The sequence below is a fragment of the Orbicella faveolata genome, unplaced genomic scaffold (genome assembly GCF_042242905.1).
Source record: "Orbicella faveolata isolate gen_17 unplaced genomic scaffold, um_ofav_v1 contig_46, whole genome shotgun sequence".
In the NCBI taxonomy this organism is placed as follows: Eukaryota; Metazoa; Cnidaria; class Anthozoa; order Scleractinia; family Merulinidae; genus Orbicella; species Orbicella faveolata.
The window spans coordinates 26,167,183-26,188,079 of NW_028301576.1; the positions used below are offsets into that span (position 1 = coordinate 26,167,183).

At 41.4% G+C, this 20,897-nt stretch overlaps 1 protein-coding gene and 2 pseudogenes across 1 annotated transcript; 1 reads left to right on the forward strand and 2 right to left on the reverse strand.

Moving 5' to 3' along the window:
• Positions 1-5,174: 5,174 nt before the first annotated feature.
• Positions 5,175-6,478, reverse strand: LOC149099229 (uncharacterized; annotated as a pseudogene).
• An 8,554-nt stretch (positions 6,479-15,032) lies between these two features.
• Positions 15,033-15,878, forward strand: LOC149099230 (uncharacterized). The gene has a single exon (XM_089278281.1). It carries the CDS (start codon positions 15,244-15,246, stop codon positions 15,805-15,807), a length of 564 nt encoding a protein of 187 aa, XP_089134407.1. The 5' UTR covers positions 15,033-15,243; the 3' UTR covers positions 15,808-15,878.
• A 1,170-nt stretch (positions 15,879-17,048) lies between these two features.
• On the reverse strand, positions 17,049-19,439 carry LOC149099231 (uncharacterized; annotated as a pseudogene).
• Positions 19,440-20,897: the final 1,458 nt, after the last annotated feature.

Consider the following 20,897-nt stretch of genomic DNA (forward strand, 5'->3'; position numbering starts at 1 on the left):
CTCTTTCAATCTTATTTTATTGACTGTGATGATTTCGGTTTCCTAGGTTGACGAAAAATCTCCCTCAGTGACTTTTTTTGGAACAAATGATGCAATCACACAGGAAGTAATTAACTTTCAATAAGTAACTGGAGCCGCCAAGTACTAATCGACTTACACCTTGAACGTTCAAGCATTTAAGTGCTTAAACGTTCAAACGCCTAAGCATTTCGATGGATATACTGAAAAGAGATTTGCCTCTATTTTCCGAAAAGGATTTACTGCAACTGATTCCTCAGCTAAGTAAAGTTAACGGCCGAGCTCCCTCTTATCAGCGATGCTCGCATTTTTCTGCTCAACGGAATTTGAAATCCGACATTTCTGGGCTGTTTCAAATGAAAATAGATGCCCGCTTTTCTCTGAAGAACAAAAGAAAAGAAATGATTAATGTTAAAGGATGTGAATGAGGCGCTACTACGCACCTTGCAAATCTGTTCTTTCTTGTTATTGATCTTTTCTTTCAGAAAATTCTCTTTCAATCTTATTTTATTGACTGTGATGATTTCGGTTCCTAGGTTGACGAAAAAATCTCCCTCAGTGACTTTTTTTGGAACAAATGATGCAATAATCACACAGGAAGTAATTAACTTTCAATTAGTAACTGGAGCCGCCAAGTACTAATCGACTTACACCTTGAACGTTCAAGCATTTAAGTGCTTAAACGTTCAAACGCCTAAGCATTTCGATGGATTGACTGAAAAGAGATTTGCCTCTATTTTCCAAAAAGGATTTACTGCAACTGATTCCTCGGCTAAGTAAAGTTAACGGCCGAGCTCCCTCTTATCAGCGATGCTCACATTTTTCTGCTCAACGGAATTTGAAATCCGACATTTTTGGGCTGTTTCAAATGAAAATATAGGGGTTAGGGGTTAGGGGTTAGGGTTAGGGCTAGGTTCCTGTGTCGTCCTGCCCACTCTGTGTGTTGTCCTGCCCACTTTCGTGTGTTGTCTTGCCCCCACGTGTGTGTTGTCTTGCCCACTTAATGTGTTGTCTTGCCCACTTTTTTTGTTGTCTTGCCCCCTTTGTTGATTTGCCCACTCTTCTGGCTCGGACATTGAGGGTTTTTTTTCCTTAGATCCTGTGCATTATGGGTGAATTGTCTTAAATTTGGACACATTATTTCTTTTGCCATCAGAAATCTTGTGAGGGTGTTGGTTAGGGCTAGGATTGCAAATTCATGTTTGCCATATTTGGAGATTTTGAAAGTGTCTAAAAGACTTTCTTTTACTTAGTTTATAGCTACAAGAACTATTGTCGCGATAAACTAAGTAAAAGAAAGTCTTTTAGACACTTTCAAAATTTGATTAAAAGGTTTATGCAACCCCTTTAGACAAAAATCCAAGATGTGGGCCATCCGCAAATGAAATCTTTAAAATGGCAACAAAAAATATTTTGCGATGCAAAATTTTTTTCATAGATTTAGCAAGTGGCAAAGAATATACTCAGCGAATGTTAAGGATTTATTTGTTTTTGACAGGTGTCATTCAAATGGACAAGCACAGTTAGCATGTTGGAAAATGATGGCATAATGGAAATGTAGCAGTAGTCATGCACTTGAAGAGTAAACGATTTTATTGAGCTATCTGGTAAGTTACATTAATTATAAAGTTTTGAAGTCTGTTATTTCACTCCTTCAGGTAAAACCCGTGTCCTTTTTTTCAATGTTTATTGCCGAAGATTAAACTTGTTAAAAACGTAATGTAGCCCCTTTAGTCTGGCCTTTCCCCTTAAGGCATGTCCGGCAATTATAGCCAGAATAGCTCTTAGGGTCATGAAGGCACACAAGCCTCTCAACCGCGACAAGGTAGAGCTACTGTGAGAGGGAACACACACACAACAAACACAAGGACGTCACAACACCCTTCACTTTCATCGAGCTATTCACCTCAATAGGAATCGCCCTCAGATCCGGGGACAAACATATACATTACAATACACGACATGAATACAAACATTTATACACTTTTTTTTTGTTTTTTTGTTTTACCTTTTTTTTGCTTTTGCTTTTAGACTTTTTTTGTTTTTTATGTTTTTTTGTTTTTCTTTGGAACGACTTACAAGCAGAATGAGAAGATTCGTGGGGCACTCCCCAGGGGTTGGTTACCCTAGCTTGTGTTTGATCCCTGACGAATATCTCGGACATTTTGCGTTGTCATTTACTATATTATTTGTAGCCACAACCACCGCTGGGACGAACCCATTTTAACTTTTTTTTTTTACTTTTAGCCAAACTCAACACGACACCACACCCACCACCGGGACCAACCATTGCGATGGACAATTACTTGTTCAACCTCTTCATGATGCTCTTCACTTTTTCGTAGCATCTTGCAAATCCCTCCTTATCGCAGATGGCTGCAAGGCGTTCGTTTTTTAAGAACAAGACTTTCAGCTCCCGTTTGGTTGGGCACTTTTTGACCTTTTTGAATTCTTTTTCAATGGTTTTTGTATCTGCCTCATCCCAGAACTGCCGGCTGCCAGATTTGAGTGAGGATTCCACGTCGATCCCTTCAAGCCATTCATCCACTTCTACTCTTTCCTCTGGCAAATCTTCGACATCTTCTGAGGGCCTGCTGGCTACAAGGTAGTTGACAAAGTTGGTCACTTGTTTAACTTTTGACTTTGATGTTATAAGTCTTCGCAGGACAATTGTCGTGCACATTTTATTTCGGACCGTCTTCAGCTGTTGCGTAGCTCCTTTCTCTATCTCCTTTGAAAAGAGTCTTGTTATCTGTTCTTTCTCCCTCAGGGTTAGTGGACTTGGTTTGCCAGGGGTCTGTTGCATGATGGTAGGTGGGATAACGTTTGTCGAGGCTTCTTCCATCTCACTTTCTCGTCTACTGTCTTGTGTGCTTGGACCAGGAAGAGCATCATCATTTGTCATTTCTTGAAGACTACTCTGTTCACTCGGCTCAGGTTCTTCTTGACTGGCATCATCCTTTGTCGCTACAGGAGGATTATTTTCTTCACTTAACTGAGGATTTTGTTCAGAAGCCTGATCCTTAGAGGCTTCTGATTGTGTGGCACTTTCTTTTGACGTGACGTCCTTGATTACGTTCATTGCCCGTGATGCCGTCTCTGTCAAGTCTTCTCTTAAATAACAATTTTGAGACAACCTCTCTCCATGGCACAAGACTTTCTGTATGTTGCCTATTTCCTGTGGAGCTTGCCTTTTGGTCACGGTGGTTACAAACTTTCTCACTGATGTTTGGCTGATTCTTTTGTCCTTCCTCACGCCACTTTTTTCCCAGAAGGCTGCAAAACGTTTGCCAATGGTGTTATTTTGGAATTGTTCCCCGTCAGTTTTAACAAAGAGATGCTCTACGTCAGTTTTTGCAAACATAGGTCTGATCTTCTTTACATAGACTTCCATGAGCATTTGGAGCTCTTTGTCCATCCCTAAAGCTGCTGGGCCTGCTTTGGATCGCTTATGCTTCGGAATTAGCATGATCCTGTTGCCATCTTTCTCCTTTGCACCGTAGTAGTCCTCTAAAAGGGCATTTTCCAAAGGGCCAGGTCTTGAGCCCACGAGCAGCGCAAGTTTTACTAGGAGTAGATCGCGTGCATCTGTAAATTCTTGAAGTGAGAGTTTTTTCCCTGCTTTTGCCTCATTTAGTGCTTTTATTCCTGCCCTGTAGGGTTTGGATTCCTCAAGTCCCTTAAGGTCAGCTGGTGTTAGAATAGTGTCACACTCTTTTAGGAAGCCGCGGTGCTGGATGTGTTGCGTTTCATTGTCAACAGTTGCCCTCCAGCCTTTCAGGGCACTAATGGTTTCTTTGAATGTGTCCAGATAATTTCCATGCAGAGGTGGCATGTCTTGTTGTATCGATTGGAGGTGACAAACATGTAAAACTTCTCCAGGCTCGTCAAGTAGGATGTTATTGTACCTGGCGCTTTGGTGTTGTTTTGGAGATGTGGGTGTACCCACTTTGTCCATACAATGTCGCCAAAATCGTTTCCCAGAATAGTGATGTCGTCACCATTTGGGTCGAGTGCCTCAAGGATATTCTGGACTTGACTGACATGTTGGAGCCGATTTTGAAGTTTCTTGTACCCGGCTGAGGGTAGTTGAAGAAAGGAGAAGAACCCACAGAGCCATTGGTGACGGGCATTTAAGAATGTTGTGGCTGAATAGTACTCTGGCTTCTTAACCTTTTTCAGATCAAGTTCTTCCTCGTCATTAGCTTCCTCTTCGGACTCTTCATCAGTTTCGTCTTTGTCTTCTGGAAGCTTTCCACTCTGTTCTCCTTCACTTTTATCTTCTGCAATTGGTTCTGCAGCCTCCTCGTCCGTTTCATCTTCTAATTCTGCTGCTTTTGCTTTGTCTGGCATAATCTTAGTTTTCTCACATTGGTGTTGTATTTCTGTCTTTTCAGGGGTAGCTGGTTTCATGCTCAGCAACATGTCAAGCTCTTGTATGCCCTTGTACCTCTTTGCGCTCTTCAAGTGCACCTTGTATGCGACGTTTGTGCTCTTTAACTTGTGTGCCTTTGTCAAATGCTGGGTTATGTAGGTAGTGATGGTGTTGCATCCAGGCACCGGGCACCATTTTCTAAATCTGCCGGGTCTTCCAGCTTCTTTTTTAGAGGTGGTTAGTGGAGGCCCCCTGAGACTCTTCCCTGCCTTTAAAATAGCAGCAGCCCTTGGGACATCGCTCTCTTCTAGCTGCTTTCTGGTCACATGACTCTTTAGATGTCGCTTGATGTCTTTCACCCTCAGCCCGCATCCTGGAACTCTACATTTTACTGTCACGTGGTGACTCCTTTTTTTGGATGCAACAGTTTCTTCATCCGTTTCCTCCAAGGCTTCCTCTTTGTCATCTGAATCGTTGCTCTTGGATGCCTTTTTGATCGTCAAGTCAAACTTCGCCTTTAAGGTTGACTTAGAGTTACTGACTTTAGTGCGTTTCTGACTTGACTCTGCTTCTTTGGTTTCAATCAGTTTCCTCTTTCTTGTGTAGCTTTGTCCTTCGGTTTTCATTGCATTACTTGTTTCTTCATTCGAAGAAGTTCCCTGGCTTTGAGACTTTTCAACTTTTGCATTTGCCAGGTCACCCTTTGTTGCAGCCATTATCTCCTTCTTCTTTTCTTCTTTTACAGCATTGATATCATGATTTCCTTTTAGGTCTATTGCAAACTCCTCCCTCGCTACGTGAGTCATATATTTGATTGCCAATCCGGAGTTTAATGTTAGCGCTTGCAAGCCGAGTTCTTTGGCACACAAAAAGGAAAGGGCAGCATCCTGATAATCAGCTTGCAAAGTTTCTCTTGTAATTGCAATTGGTTTAAGATACTTGACGTGCCTCCGTGGACTCTCTCTCTCCTCCTTTTTTCCCCTCTTCTGCCTCACTTTGTGTCTTGTCTCCACCTTCAGTCATACTCTCTTCACTTGAAGAGTTTGGTTGATATGACGGATCCAGTACCTCGTCTTCGAATTGCTCCTCAATGTTTGTTTCTTTCCTTTGGTTTTCTTCTATGAAGTCCATCCACGATGTCAGCTCACTGAGCTCAGAATTCAGCGATTGGCAGACGTCTTGTCCATCAGGTTTAGAACTAAGCACTTTCTTTTCTGGATAGTACTTTCTAGCCATGAGCGTAGCCATGGCCATTGTCAACTGATTCACTACTCTCAAAGTTGTATTTTGCATGTAGATAGCAGTTGTGGCAATCTCATTTGCCCTGCTGTAGTCAAGCTGCAATGACATGTGGCTCGGACCCGTTCTATTGGCTTTATTTTTAAAGAAGGCATCCGCTCAAAGTCTAGTAGCTTAAGGGTTTCGTGGTCTCCATTTCGGGCATCTACCAGTTTCTCGGCATACCAATTTAGATTCCTTACGAACCTTCCATCATTCTCTTCGCCAATCTTCTTACACCAATTGACAGCGTCCTTGCAAACATGGCTCATTTTGACCAAGACATCGTCTTTATCAATTTGAGGCTTAATGGTTGTTTTCAGCTGATCTTTTTCTAGAAATTGGGCTAGCTCCATTAAGTTTTTTGCACTGTTCTCCAAACAATTCAATCCCATTTTCACTCCTGCTATGTATGCTTTCCCTCCTACATTAAGGCATGTGGTAATTGCCGGCCTTTCAATCTCTTTTATTTCAGGGACTTTTGCACTCTCCACGTTCTCCAAGAATAGTTTTTTGATGGCATCTTCGTCGCCCCACATTCCTAACTGTGCCAAATGCTTCACCCGATCCATTCCATTTAACTTCGCATCCATTTTCTTTGGGTACCCAAAGAGCTAAGGGGAAAACATTTACCTCCATGTCTATACTTTGATATCTCATAGAGAATTAAACGGTTTGATGCAAGAATGCATCAACAGTTAGCCCCTTATATGTAGTAATTGTTCCCTAAATTTCAGCCGAAACACTTACATTCTCTTTGAGTTATGGACAGTTAAAATTTGAGTCATAGTACTTACAGATATCTTAGTGCCGAGTGAAACCAACAACCTGAACGAAGAGCCCTTGCTCCATTTTATAATGTCTGTGAATTTGAAACACTGGCATTATATCCTCTAAGACTTTGAGGAAGTTAAAGCCTTACCTCGTTTTCGCATTAAAAAACCCCTAAGGGTATGGTACAGACAAACTTGTGTCCGCCATTTTGTATAAAACTTAAACCGCTAATAACTTTGCAAGGATTTTATCATATTTTACAAAATTTGGTATGCACGTAGCCTATGTTAAGGCCTATCTAACACGACAATTTGCTGGCCAAATAGTTAAAACCTGGCAAAGTTATTAAGGTGTAACGTTTCGACACAAATGACGTCATAACTAATTAACAAGGGAACCGATTTCACGAAAATTAACACCAAACGGTTCCTTACAACATGAACAAGTATAATATAACATCAAAACATCAATAGAAGGTCCTCAAGTTCTAATAACAAGGTCCTTCAAACACATAGTGGTCAAACAGTGCACCCTTAAACTTTGACCATAGCCTGTGCAGAAGCAACCATTTTTTATGGGAAGAAAATGTTTAAGGTGCCCGAGCACCTTAGACACCTCTTCCGATAGTTTGATTGCTTCTGCTCAGTGTTCTAAGGGTGCCAAACAGCAAAAATAACGGAGCTCAAAAAAAGTGTACTTACCCTTCCAAGGTTTGTCTTTAATGGCGGTTTGTAGGTCCGCAAGGCGTACTTACACGGTACTTGAAAAACTTTGATAACGTGTACAAAAGTTACGTTTTAACCAAACATCTTGAAAATCACACAGAGTATAGCCAAGTGATTGCTCTTTCTTGTCATAAGTTGAATAAAAATTTTGAGGTTGATGGGCAGGTTTCAATCAAGCGTAATTTTCATAAGTGATATGGAAAAGCTTATTTCGTGAAACCATGGTTAAAATTGTCAGACCAGGAAAGCGGAGATCTTCACCTCTTCATTGGTGAAAACTGCATATGAATTGGCCCATTGTGGAATTTTTTATCAATTTTTTTTATTAACAAAGATAGGTCTGCAATGCGTACTCTCAAGGTACTTAAATAACTGTGAAAAATGTTAATTTACTTTCTTTTTAATGAATAAAGTTGAATATCACAGAGGATATAGTCTAACAGTTGTTTGTTTTGATTAGTATTAATATTGGCTTTAAAAAAATGACAATGTTTCCCGCACTGTGTGTTGTCTTGCCCCCACAGTGTGTTGTCTTGCCCCCACATGTGTGTTGTCTTGCCCCCTTCAAGTGTTGTCTTGCCCACTATGTGTGTTGTCTTGTCCCCTTTGTTAATTTGCCCACTCTGCTGATTCTGACAGTGAGGGCTTTTTTATACGTGATTTCACATTTTATACGTGATTTGGCTTCAGCAAATGATAGTTGTCAACATAAGGAATGTTTTGAGTAGGTTGGTATAGGTTTCTGCATGTGTGGTTGCTAGGTAATGGAGAAGTTCAATTTCCCATACAAAGTCTTATAATGAGTCACGTAATTTCTCTAACTCAATTGCAAGTGCAAAGTGCTATATCTTCCTTTACTTTCATTGGAATGCCATGAATTTTCAATATGTTACGGCATTATCCAAGTGCAAAGATCTGTGAAAAATTCATTGAATTCCAATGAAGCAAAAGCGTACTACAGCCTTGCAAAGTTTGACACTAGATTGTCACAGAAAAACGCTTTTTTAAAAAAGGCATGTCTTCAAAAGGTGATGATTCCATGAAGTTTATTTCAAAACATTTTGGAACGTGTATCAAACATGGCTATTGTATAGGAGTATTTGCTGTAAGAACATCACATGAATATATTGAAACGACAATGAGTTAAACCTCTATATGGAAAAGCTTATTTCGTGAAACCATGGTTAAAATTGTCAGACCAGGAAAGCGGAGATCTTCACCTCTTCATTGGTGAAAACTGCATATGAATCGGCCCATTGTGGAATTTTTTATCAATTTTTTTTATTAACAAAGATAGGTCTGCAATGCGTACTCTCAAGGTACTTAAATAACTTTGAAAAATGTTAATTTACTTTCTTTTTAATGAATAAAGTTGAATATCACAGACTATATAGTCTAATAGTTCTTATTTGTTTTGATTAGTATTAATATTGGCTTTAAAAAATGACCTAATGTTTCCCACACTGTGTTGTCTTGCCCCCACAGTGTGTTGTCTTGCCCCCACATGTGTGTTGTCTTGCCCCCTTCAAGTGTTGTCTTGCCCACTATGTGTGTTGTCTTGCCCTCTTTGTTGATTTGCCCACTCTGCTGATTCTGACAGTGAGGGCTTTTTATACGTGATTTCACATTTTATACGTGATTTGGCTTCATCAAATGACAGTTGTCAACATAAATAATCTTTTGAGTAGGTTTGTATAGGTTTCTGCATGTGTGGTTGCTAGGTAATGGAGAAGTTCAATTTCCCATACAAAGTCTTATAATGAGTCACGTAATTTCTCTAACTCAATTGCAAGTGCAAAGTGCTATATCTTCCTTTGCTTTCATTGGAATGCCATGAATTTTCAATATGTTACGGCATTATCCAAGTGCAAAGATCTGTGAAAAATTCATCGAATTCCAATGAAGCAATAGCGTACTACAGCCTTGCAAAGTTTGACATGTCTTCAAAAGGTGATGATTCCATGAAGTTTATTTCAAAAAATTTTGGAACGTATCAAACATGGCTATTGTATAGGAGTATTTGCTGTAAGAACATCACATGAATATATTGAAACGACAATGAGTTAAGCCTCTAAAAGCAGATCTTCAAAATGTTCACCTAATTTGCATAAATTTAGAATCTCGATATCTCATCAAATATTCGACAATACTCTACCAAACTTTTTGTGCTCACTTTGCAGTTGAAGTTATTGAAACTCAAGAGGTAAGTCGCGATTTCACTCAATAACTTTGTAGTTATAATCTTTTAAACATAAAAATTCTCTTGACTTTAAAAAGACCTATTTTAAACATGTGCAAAATTTAGACTTCTCTATCTCTGTTGCAATGCTTTCAAAAAAGTTGAAAACTTTCAAAAAGTTTAGTGCACTATTCAACATTGTAATGGAGAAATTTCAAAGAAATTGATTGAAATGTTCATTTTTTATAACTGTTTTTGGCAACCTCATGTGTTGTCCTGCCCACCCGCGTTACTTTTATGAATGATTTTCTCCTAAACATTGCAAGGGCTAGGCTTCTAAAGGCTATCAACATGTAGTGCGTAAAAAGACCTTTTTAATGATATATGAACATTAAAAAACTTTTAAAAAATTAAAGGAAAAAATCAGTAAAAAAAAAAAAAGCTTTGCCCACCCAAAAATTTGGAGAGGTGTTTTCGTGGAAAACTAACTGTAAAAATTGTTCTTTTTGACAGAATAAGTTGAAACTTGCAGGAATATCATGAAATTTACATAGTTACATCGTGTCCAAATTTCAGCGCTAACCCTCGCATTTTAAAGAAAATGATATTTTTTAAATTCATCTGAGTTCGACTTTGTGAAAAAAAAGTCAAGAAACCATCTCAAGTGTAGTATACATGCTATAACTAGCCAGCATTTTTTTCCTTTGAAATTTTCCAAATTTCTATTTAGCTAGGGTTAGCCCCAGGGCACCCGTGGAGGTCCTTTAATTGGTCTTAAACATATCCTGCTCAATTTTCATGAAAAAAGGCAATTTTCTTCATGTATTCTCCCATCTGTGTTGTCTTGCCCACTTTGGTGTCTTTGACCTCCTGTAAATTACACAGAATTTAATGTTGCGTTTTGAAATTCCTCTGGAAGGTAGACAAGGGACTAAACTACAGCACTGCACATTCCAAAAGTTGTGAAATGTTAAGCCCGTCAGACAACATTGGCTAGGGCAACTCATGGGCAGGACAACACTTCAGGAACCTAATTAGGGTTAGGGTTAGGGTTAGGGTTAGGGTTTAGGGTTTAGGGTTTAGGGTTAGGGTTAGGGTTAGGGTTTAGGGTTTAGGGTTTAGGGTTTAGGTTAGGGTTAGGATTAGGGTTAGGATTAGGGTTAGGGGTTAAGGGTTAGGGTTAGGGTTTAGGGTTTAGGGTTAGGGTTGGATTCATGCGTCACCTCGCCCCCCTTCGGCCAGGATTCACCCCCCTTTTTGGCGGGATTCGCCCACCTAGAGTCACCTCGCCCCCCTTCCGCTCGGGATTCGCCCCCCTTTGTCGGGATTCGCCCGCATTTTGGTCGTGATTCACTCTCCTTCCGGTCAGGATTCGCCCCCTCTGTCAGGATTCGCCCTCTTTGCCGTCACCTGGCCCCCTTACCTCATTTGCATATGGTTGAACTTGCTTTAGATTTGGCAGATTATGGGTGAATTCTTTGTAATTTTCAGGATATGTTAACTTTTGGATGCTGCTTAAGATGTGATAGTTTTTTTCCATGAGAAAGTGTTTTATGTTTTTATGATTTTTTACACCCGTTTTTTGACATTAATTTTTGGACCATTTTTAAAGTTTGTTTACTCGGACAGTATTTATTCGATTTTGAACTTATTCTGCGTACCTGTTCTCTGATCAATTGGCTGTTCAACTATGCATTTACTTTTCTTTCTAGTTAAAAAGGTTAGGAGATATCTGCCTTGAAAAACTGATTTGAAAATGGCCGCCATCTTGGATTTTTTCCAAAGGGGTTGTATGGGCATTTTAGTCAAAATTTTTAGTGTCTAAAAGACTTTTTACCTACTTTGTGGCTAAGAGAACTATTTTCGCGACAAAGTAAGTAAAAGAAAGTCTTTTAGACACTCAAAATTTTGACCAAAATGCCTATGCAACCCCTTTGGACAAAAATCCAAGATGGTGGCCATCCGCAAACGAAATCTTTAAAAATGGAAAAAATATTTTTTTTCATAAATTTAGCAAGTAGCAAAGAACAGAAACTCTTAAAAAAAGGAAAAAAGGAAAAAAAATTCATATAGATGTTCTGAGGAGGGCTCGAACTCCCTGCCTTCGAGTTGGTCTCGAACCCAGGAATACTGACGACGAGAATGTGCATTTAACACTTCACAATCTCATCGTCAGTTAATTTTATGTACAATATTTAGGTATAAATGAGTAACTTCCCGGAAGTTAACTGCTTAACCGGCAGTTAACCTCTTTTGATGGAAATACACACTGAACAGTGAAATAAAAGTGTCTGCCATTCTATATATTGCTTGTAGTGAAATTTTCTGTTTGTTTTTATTTTATTTTTTTTTTGCTCATTTTTTGGGTTTTTTTCATGTGCAAATTGCTACACGCTTCAAAAATAGTTATTTTGTGAGGAAAAAAAAAATTGCGCCGGGCTGGTGTCGAACCCGGGGAAAATGACGAGGAGATTATCCAGTTAACACATGACAATCTCACCGTCATTTAATTTTATGTACAATTTTTAGGTATAAATGAGTAACTTCCCGGAAGTTAACGGCTTAACCGGAAGTTAACCTCTTTTGATGGAAATACACACTGAACAGTGAAATAAAAGTGTCTGCCATTCTATATATTGCCTGTAGTGAAATTTTCTGTTTGTTTTTGTTCTATTTTTTTTTTTGCTCATTTTTGGGGTTTTTTTCATGTGCAACTTGCTACACGCTTCAAAAATAGTTATTTTGTGAGGAAAAAAAAATTGCGCCAGGTTGGTGTCGAACCCGGGGAAAATGAAGGTGAGATTATCCAGTCACCACACGACAATCTCACCATCATCTAATTTTATGTACAATTTTTAGGTAGAAGTCAGTAACTTCCCGGAAGTTAACCGCTTAACCGGAAGTTAACCTCTTTTGATGGAAATACACACTGAACAGTGAAATAAAAGTGTCTGCCATTCTATATATTGCCTGTAGTGAAATTTTCTGTTTGTTTTTATTTTATTTTATTTTTTGCTCATTTTGTGGGTTTTCTTCACGTGCAACTTGCTACCCGCTTCAAAAATAGTTATTTTGTGAGGAAAAAAAAAATTGCGCCGGGTTGGTGTCGAACCCGGGAATACAGATGATGAAACTGTGCATTTAACATATCACAATTTCATCATCAGTTAATTTTATGTACAATTTTTAGGCATAAATGAGTAACTTCCCGGAAGTTAACGGCTTAACCGGAAGTTAACCTCTTTTGATGGAAATACACACTGAACAGTGAAATAAAAGTGTCTGCCATTCTATATATTGCCTGTAGTGAAATTTTGTTTTTGTTGTAATCTTTTTTTTTGCTCATTTTTTGGGTTTTTTTCATGTGCAACTTGCTACACGCTTCAAAAATAGTTATTTTGTGAGGAAAAAAAATTGCACCGGGTTGGTCTCGAACCCGGGAAAACTAGTGTCAAGGTTTGACGTAATATCCATTACGCCACCACGACACCATGTGGAGTTATGCCACAACTTTAGGTATAAAGGACTCAATTACCGGAAGTTAACCGCTTAACCGGAAGTAGACCCCTTTTGATAAAAATAGGCACTGAAGAGTGAAATAAAAATGTCTGCCACTTTATTCATTGTCTGCAGTTTTCCTTGGCCTTTTAGTCGGGGCTCTCCCCCTCAGAATATTTCAGGTTTGATTTCTCCAAGAGTATCTCACCAATATCAAAGATATTTCGCATGCCTTTTTTGTAACAAGAGGGCTACGAAATCTTGCCTTTTGCGTTCTTGCAACTGTTAATCTTGTGCCATCTTGCTGGTTTGATTTCTCCAAGAGTATTTAATGCACATCAGAGAAATTTACTGTGTCTTTTGTCTAAACAACGGGCTAGTGAATGGTACCTCTTGCATTCTTGTAATTGTTAAATTACTTGAGACATTTGCCTTTAAGCTTCAAAAAAAATTGTTTTGGGTCAACTTGCAGGTTTGATTTCTCCAAGAGTATTTGACCAACATCAATGATGTTTAGCGTGCCTTTTGTCTAACAAAAGGGCTACCGAATGATACCTTTTTCATTCTTTTAACTATTAAATTACCTGAGATATTTGCCTTCAAACTTCAAAAAAAATGTTTTCTGCCAACTTGCAGGTTTGATTTCTCCAAGAGTATTTGACCAACATCAATGATGTTTAGCGTGCCATTTGTCTAACAAGAGGGCTACCGAATGATACCTTTCTCATTCTTTTAACTATTAAATTACCTGAGATATTTGCCTTCAAACTTCAAAAAAAATTCTTTTCTGTCAACTTGCAGGTTTGATTTCTCCAAGAGTATTTGACCAACATCAACGATGCTTAGCGTGCCTTTTGCCTAACAGAAGGGCTACCGAATGATACCTTTCTCATTCTTTTAACTATTAAATTACCTGAGATATTTGCCTTCAAACTTCAAAAAAAATTGTTTTCTGCCAACTTGCAGGTTTGATTTCTCGAAGAGTATTTGACCAACATCAACCATATTTAGTGTCCCTTTTGCCTAACAAAAGGGCTACCAAATGATACCTTTCTCATTCTTTTAACTATTAAATTACCTGAGATATTTGCCTTCAAACTTCAAAAAAAATTGTTTTCTGTCAACTTGCAGGTTTGATTTCTCCAAGAGTATTTGACCAACATCAAGGATGTTTCGCGTGCCCTTTGTCTAACAGAAGGGCTACCGAATGATACCTTTCTCGTTCTTGTAACTATTAAATTACGTCAGATATTTGCCTTCAAACTTCAAAAAAAATTGCAGTTTGAAAAAAACTTAGAAAAAAACATTTTTTTGATTTCAAATATAGACTTGTGAAATGTAGAAAGTAAACGGGCTGCATTGCCCATGTCGTCTGGACCTGATTGGTGAAAACCACGCAGAAAACGGCCCATTGGGGAATTTTTTTATGAATTTTTTTGTAGCGACCAGTTGTAAAGGAAAGTTCAGTGCATACTACATGACGTCCCTGTTCTCAAGACCTTCAAACCGTGAGTACACGCTTTTTGAGCTCCGTTTTTTTTGCTGTTTGGCACCCTTAGAACACTGGGCAGAGGCAATCCAACTATCGGAAGAGGTGTCTAAGGTGCTCGGGCACCTTTCTTGAACATTTTCTTCCCATAAAAAACGGTTGCCTCTGCGCGGGCTTTGGTCAAAGTTTAAAGGTGCAATCTTGACCAATATGTTGTTGAAGGACCTCGTTATTAGAACTGGAGGACCTTTTATTGATGTTTTGATGTTATATCATGCTTGTTCATGTTGTAAGGAACCGTTTGGTGTTGATTAGTTATGACGTCATTTGTGTGGAAACTTTACACCTTAAAAACTTTACGAGGTTTTAACCATTTGGCCAGCAAACTGTAGCGTCCAATAGGCCTTGACATAGGCTACGTGCATGCCAAATTTGGTAGCAAATGATAAAATCCTCGCAAAGTTATTAGCGGTTAAAGTTTTATACAAAATGGCGGACACAAGTTTGTTGGTACCATGCCCTCAGCGGTTTTAATGGAAAAACAATGGGAAACTTTAACTGCTAATAACTCAACGAGGATTGAACCGTTTGACTTGCAATTTGAAGCAAAGATAGAATGCAACAAGGGTTATCTGTCATGTGGGTCACATGAGTGCCAGGCTTCACTTTAAAGTCTGCAAGTATACCAGACTTTTACTGCTTAGAACTTTAAGATAATATTGAGGGAGGCTTTCGAATCTACAGACATTATAGAATGCAAAAGTAGCTATCTGTATAGAATGTTGATTTCACCCCTAACTATAATGTCTGTAAGTATGGGCACTCGTTACTGGAACTTGAGGTCCTCATTAGAGACTAAGGCAAGGTTTTTTTTCCTGCAACGTTTTTTGTAGCTGAGCCAGTCACCATGAGGCGCCGTGTTAGATACACCCCAGCCGAGGACCATGCGCTCCAGGCCTTCATTGAGGCCAACAAGTTCAAGTACCCCGTTAGCGGAAATAAATTGTGGCTCTTTGCAGAGGCCCAACGAGTAACTGGTCATTCCTGGCAATCCATGAAGGCCAGGTATATGCTGTTGTCAGGGGCCTCTGCGAAGAAGGGCAAAAAGAAGCCCTCAACGAGACCCTTCCTGGGAAGCGGCGCTCAACGTACAATTCCATTTCACCTGTTGTTCACCTCCACCTCCACCCGCCCCACCTCCACCCACCCCACATCCACCCACCCCACCTCCACCCTCACCACCTCCACTTGCACCACGTCTACCCGCCCTACCTCCACCCACTCCTTGACGTCGACCGTTCCACGACGAGTTACTGTGACGGACGCGACGACAGAGACAGACAGTACGGGGATGGTCAGCATCGGGGTTGGCATCCACCTGTTCTGCCCTGTCACGCAGTACAGGCCGGTGAATGTCAGCACCCAAACAGTGCGTCTGCCATCCCAACACAGACGTTCACATTCATTTTAGACATGCATGCACCATGCATTACCATACGCATCATACGTACGTCATACGCGCATACATTCTCTTTGTAAATACATTTTGTAAATAGACGTTCATATTAGTGTATGTAAGAAAAATAGCCAAAAAAAACAAAATACATAGACCAAAAAAAGTCACATTGTAAATAGTCTCAATTCAACAAAGTTGAATTTTTGTAAATACCTTTGTAACTAGAATTGTCAAATAGAAGATATTAACTTAAGACTTATCACTGTACAAAAGATTGTATATATTTTAACCTCTGTAAAAACAGCCATGTAAATACGTCATTGTTGCTTTAGACTTAGGCTCGGCCCTTTATGTCTCCCGTCGGGGATCAAACACGAGTTGGAGTAGCCAATCTCCAAGGAGTGCCCCACGGGAACATCTAGTGTCTTTACAGTCTAACTTTTTAATTATTTTTGGGGTACAAGAGGGTCTCGATGCGCAACTTGCGGACAGGAAGTCCGTTAGGCTTTCTGGACAGTTTGTAAGCCCCGGTCTGTCTAATCGCCTCTCACACCCAAAGCCAACTCCACCTCCTCGTGGTGCACCCTGGGTAGCCTGGCCTTGCGGCTAAGGTTAGCAGACAGAGCTCTGGCTGAAAGCTGGAGGGGTTAATCATCCCTTCAGTGGAAAATTGCCTGCAATTAAACACAGTAAGAGAAAGAAGATGCAAGAAAATGCGACAGCAGTCATAACAGATGTGCACAAAGATGTAGCCCCTTTAGTCTGGCCTCTCCCCTTCAGACCTGTACAGGTCTTTGGTTCATGAAGGCACACAAGCCTCTCAACCACGACAAGGTAGGACTACTGTGAGAGGAAAAAATGTAATGATGGTTTCCCAGTACCCCCCTTGCCGTATCAAACGGCAAGAGTACTACTCAGAGGCTGAGCGTGTTTGTGGGGCACTCCCCGGGGGTTGGCTACCCCAGCTCGCTTTTGATCCCTGACAAACTGCTCAGTCCCCGGAGGGTATCATCGGGTCACCAGCCCGACTCATTGTCGCCAGGAAATATTTACAATATTTACAGTTTTATGTACAGTTAAAATATTTACAATTCTATATACAATACTATTTACAATAAATAAAAATACTTTAGTTTGCCGTATGTGACAATTCTATTTACAATGATATTTTACAGAAGCTCAGCTTGGCTGAATTATATTAGGAATTTCAACTTCTTTTTCTGATTGTTTTGTTTTTTCAGGAAACACAACGGTGGCACCAATGAAGAGCACAGCATCTCCATCCTCAATGAGGCAAACTTTAACCGGAGATGCAGGGTCACTGGGCGATTACCTCCTGCTCTTCAACAGGTTCTTCATCTTCTTGCAAACTCGCTGCCAGCCATCACGCTCCAGGAAACACAACGGTGGTGCCAATGAAGAGCACAGCACCTCCATCCTCAATGAGGCAAACTTTAACCGGAGATGCGGTGTCACTGGGTCACACAGGAACGATTACTTCCTGGTTTTGAAGAGGTTCTTAATCTTGTTATAGACTCGGTCCCAGCCATCACGCTCCAAGATCGCATTTAACTGAGGGTGGTCGTCCAAGATCTTTCTGATGGATTTGGTGGACGGTAACGATGTGAATTTCGAGAAGGTCCATTGGAAGAGGACCGTTTCCTCCGGTTTCCAAGCTGCCCGTCTTACTGACTGTGACCGGGCTGATCGATCATCAAAGTTACTTAGCCAGTGAGACACTTTTTTGCTGGCATCTGCATTGGAAACAGGCGGAGTACTGCTTGACGTCTTTCATGCCAGGTAGTTCACAAAGTTGGTGGCTTGCTTCAACCTGGCTGTGGTGACGGCAAGCGGGGACAGAATGGTGACGCGAATGACCCTCTTCCTGACCTCCTGCATCGTTACGGTTTTCCCACCCTCAATTTCTTTGCTAAAGATCTGTCCAAGCTCCTCCCGCTGCATGGCAGTGAGGCTGGATGGCCCTGAAGCATTGCTGGGTGGCACTATGCCACTGCTAGAGGCCTTCGAGTCTGCGGCTCTGTCAGAGGTGGCTGGCATTGCACGTTCCGATGGCAAGGGAGGCTTCTCGTCTGGGGATCCCTTGGCTGTTTTTCCCTGGAAACGGGCTTTTTCCTGCAGGTCGAGGAGGCGCGGAATGATGTTCATGGCCTGCACTCCAGTGGTTGTCAGGTTTGGCCTGGTGTACCACTCTCGTGATGTTTTCTCGCTATGCGCGAGTACGTGCCGCAGGATAGCCTGTTCTTCGGGGCTGCAACAGTCGAACATCTCCGTTGTTATCAACTTGCACATGTCCACAAAGGCCATGCGGCCAGCCAAGTTCACCCCACACCTCTCCACGAAGAAGGTTAATCGTCTGCCGATGGTGCCCTCTCGGAAGCCAGTGCCCTCATTGGTGACGAAGAGTGCCTGTTCGTCCTGGCAGGCGAAGTGTGGACGGATGTTTCGGCGGTACACTTCCATGAACTTGTGAAGTTCTGGCAGCATTGGGCAGATGGCAGGCCCGTCCTTAGCCCTTTTGTGTTTTACCACCAGCATCACCTTACAGCCATTGTCCACCTTGCCCTTCTCATACTCCTCCATTGTGGCATTATTGAGGGGGCCGGGGCGTGTTCCGGTGTCTAAGGAGAACCGGGTAAGGAGGAAATCTCTGACTAGAACGAATTCGCTGTTGGTCAGCTCCTTACCCTTCCCAGCTAGCACGAGCAACCGGATGGCATCATTGTAGCAGCGGCTCTTCTTTATCTGTGCCAGTTCGTTGAGGGTTAGCAGTCCCTCCGTCTTGTCAACAATGCATTTGTTCTTGACGTGGTAGCTCTTGCTGTCCACCGTCGAACGCCAGCCCTTGAGGTCTTTGAGTACCATGGTGAAGTGGTCAATGTGCGACGGATGGAGGGCAGGAGCATTCTTGTTAAATCGCTCGTGCGGGACGAAACGGAGGAACTTCTCGTACGATGTCAGATAGATGAGCATGCCTGGCTTTTTTGTGCCTGCAGTTAGATGCGGTTTGACCCACAATCTCCAGACGGCGTCTCCCTCGTGGTCCAGCAAGGAGAGGATGTCATCTCCCTCCGGGTCGATCTCCTCCAGAAGGATCCGCATCTGGGCGGTGTGTTGGAGGCGGACAGATTGTTTTGTTTCTCCTGCCGACGGTCTGGATTGGTAATCGTAAAAGAGTACCAGCCATTTGTGCCTGTTGGTCCCCGGGTTCTTTGCCGTGAAATACTGCGTAGCGCTAAGATGGGATGTGTCCGAGGGTTGGTCTTTGTCGTCCTCGGACTCGTCGCTGGAGGCAGCAGACTCAGCATCAGACCCCAGGGACTGCAAGGGAACATTTGCTGTGGCAGCGTCGGAGGAAACAGCTGCAGCAGGGCCAGTGGGGGTGTTGCTACTGGCACCTGCAGAGGCAGTGGGCAATGCAGAAGCAGAGGCTGCAGCAGGGCCAGCAGGGGCGTTGTTGTGGGCACCTGCAGAGACAGTGGAGGATCCCAAGACAGGCTGCATCAGGGCCAGCTTCGGCGTTGCTGCTGGCACCTGCAGAGGCAGTGGCGGATGTAGAAGCAGAGGCTGCAGTACGACCAGCAGTGGCGTTGCTCCTGACAGCTGCAGAGGTGGCAGACGCAGCTTCCTTTGGAGCTATCTCGACGATGGCAGGAGGTGGAGCGTTAAGGTTAACTTGTAGCTCCGAAAGGCCAGTGTAAAATTTCGCCATTCTTACTAGTCGCTGGTGTTCTCTGCTTCCCTTAGGTATCCCGTGCACTTTGGGATGCGAGAGGTGGCGTCCAAGATCTTGTGTACTTTGAAACTTACAATAGGAGAGAAAATTTAAAGTTCTTCGGAATAGAGGAAAATACAAGTAACGTCACCGGAGACGCGAATATCGATGGTTCGCCACATATGACCAAAGACACGAAGCAAGTCATGTACAACTTTCTGGAGCAAAAGTTGAAGATCAGCAACGCTAGAGACAGGATAGAGCTCCAAAGGATCCACTGTCTGGGTAAGCCAAATGATAAAGGTCCTAGACCAATTATTGCTAGATTTCTGCGCTATACTGATAGAGAAGAAGTTATGTCAGAAGCCCGCAAGCATCTGAAGGGAAAAGATTTCTCCGTCTTCGATGATATTCCAAAGGAACTTTATGACTTAAGGAAAAAACAGCGAGATAAACTTAAAGATGCAAGGAAGAAGGGTCACACAGCGTTTTTCAGTAAGAAATATCCAGACAGATTATATATTGATGGAAAATTTATTTCTCAAGACGAGCCTTTCGCTTAATTTTCAAATTTACATATGTAGATTTTGGACAGGTTATTATTTTTTTTTGCATGCCTTTTCTCACCTAATACTTGCCACTTAAATTTCTACTAAACACAAGCTCGATAAGCTGCAAAAAACAAGATGAATTAATTACATCCTTAGCCGCCACAAAAGGAGCGGAACATCAAACACGCTATTTACCGATGGTGTGAAACTGCCCAAACAAAAACTTTGATGCACTGGGTAGGTAAGCAGTCAATATTTGTTGTTAGCTTTTTGTTTTGTAATTATGTGTTAGGTTGTCCAAGCTTTATACTTGTTATAGTCGCTCTGTATGAGCGTGTCTTGTGGTTAGCTTTTAGATCAGTAGTTGCTTCCAATGTTTGGAAGCTTCCATTTATATACAGAATTAGCTTGTTCAAGGATTATTATAGAAAACCGTTACTTTCAAGCACCCGCATTATCTTCAACATGGTTGTGACACTTCAGCTGCTCCCAGGAATAATTTTTATCTCTAGACACTTTGAGGATGCATGGATCTTAAAATATGTTCTCTTAATGTAAGAGGCTTGGGAGACATGCTAAAGAGAAGGGAAATGTTCTCTTGGCTCAAGGCAAAAAACAACTCTATTTATTTTTTACAAGAAGTCCATTGCTGCGAGAGCACGTCCACTATGTGGTTGGCAGAATGGGGGTACAAATCCTTTTTTAGTTGCTGTACGGGCACTAAGGCAGGAGTTGCAATTCTATTCAATAATACATTCGATTTCGAAATGAAACGAGTGTACTGTGATCCTAATGGACGATTCATTATTTGTGACATCCAA

What these genes read in the sequence shown, in the direction of transcription:
- LOC149099230 (XM_089278281.1), top strand. Translation starts at nt 15,244, where the DNA reads ATGAGGCGCCGTGTTAGATACACCCCAGCCGAGGACCATGCGCTCCAG.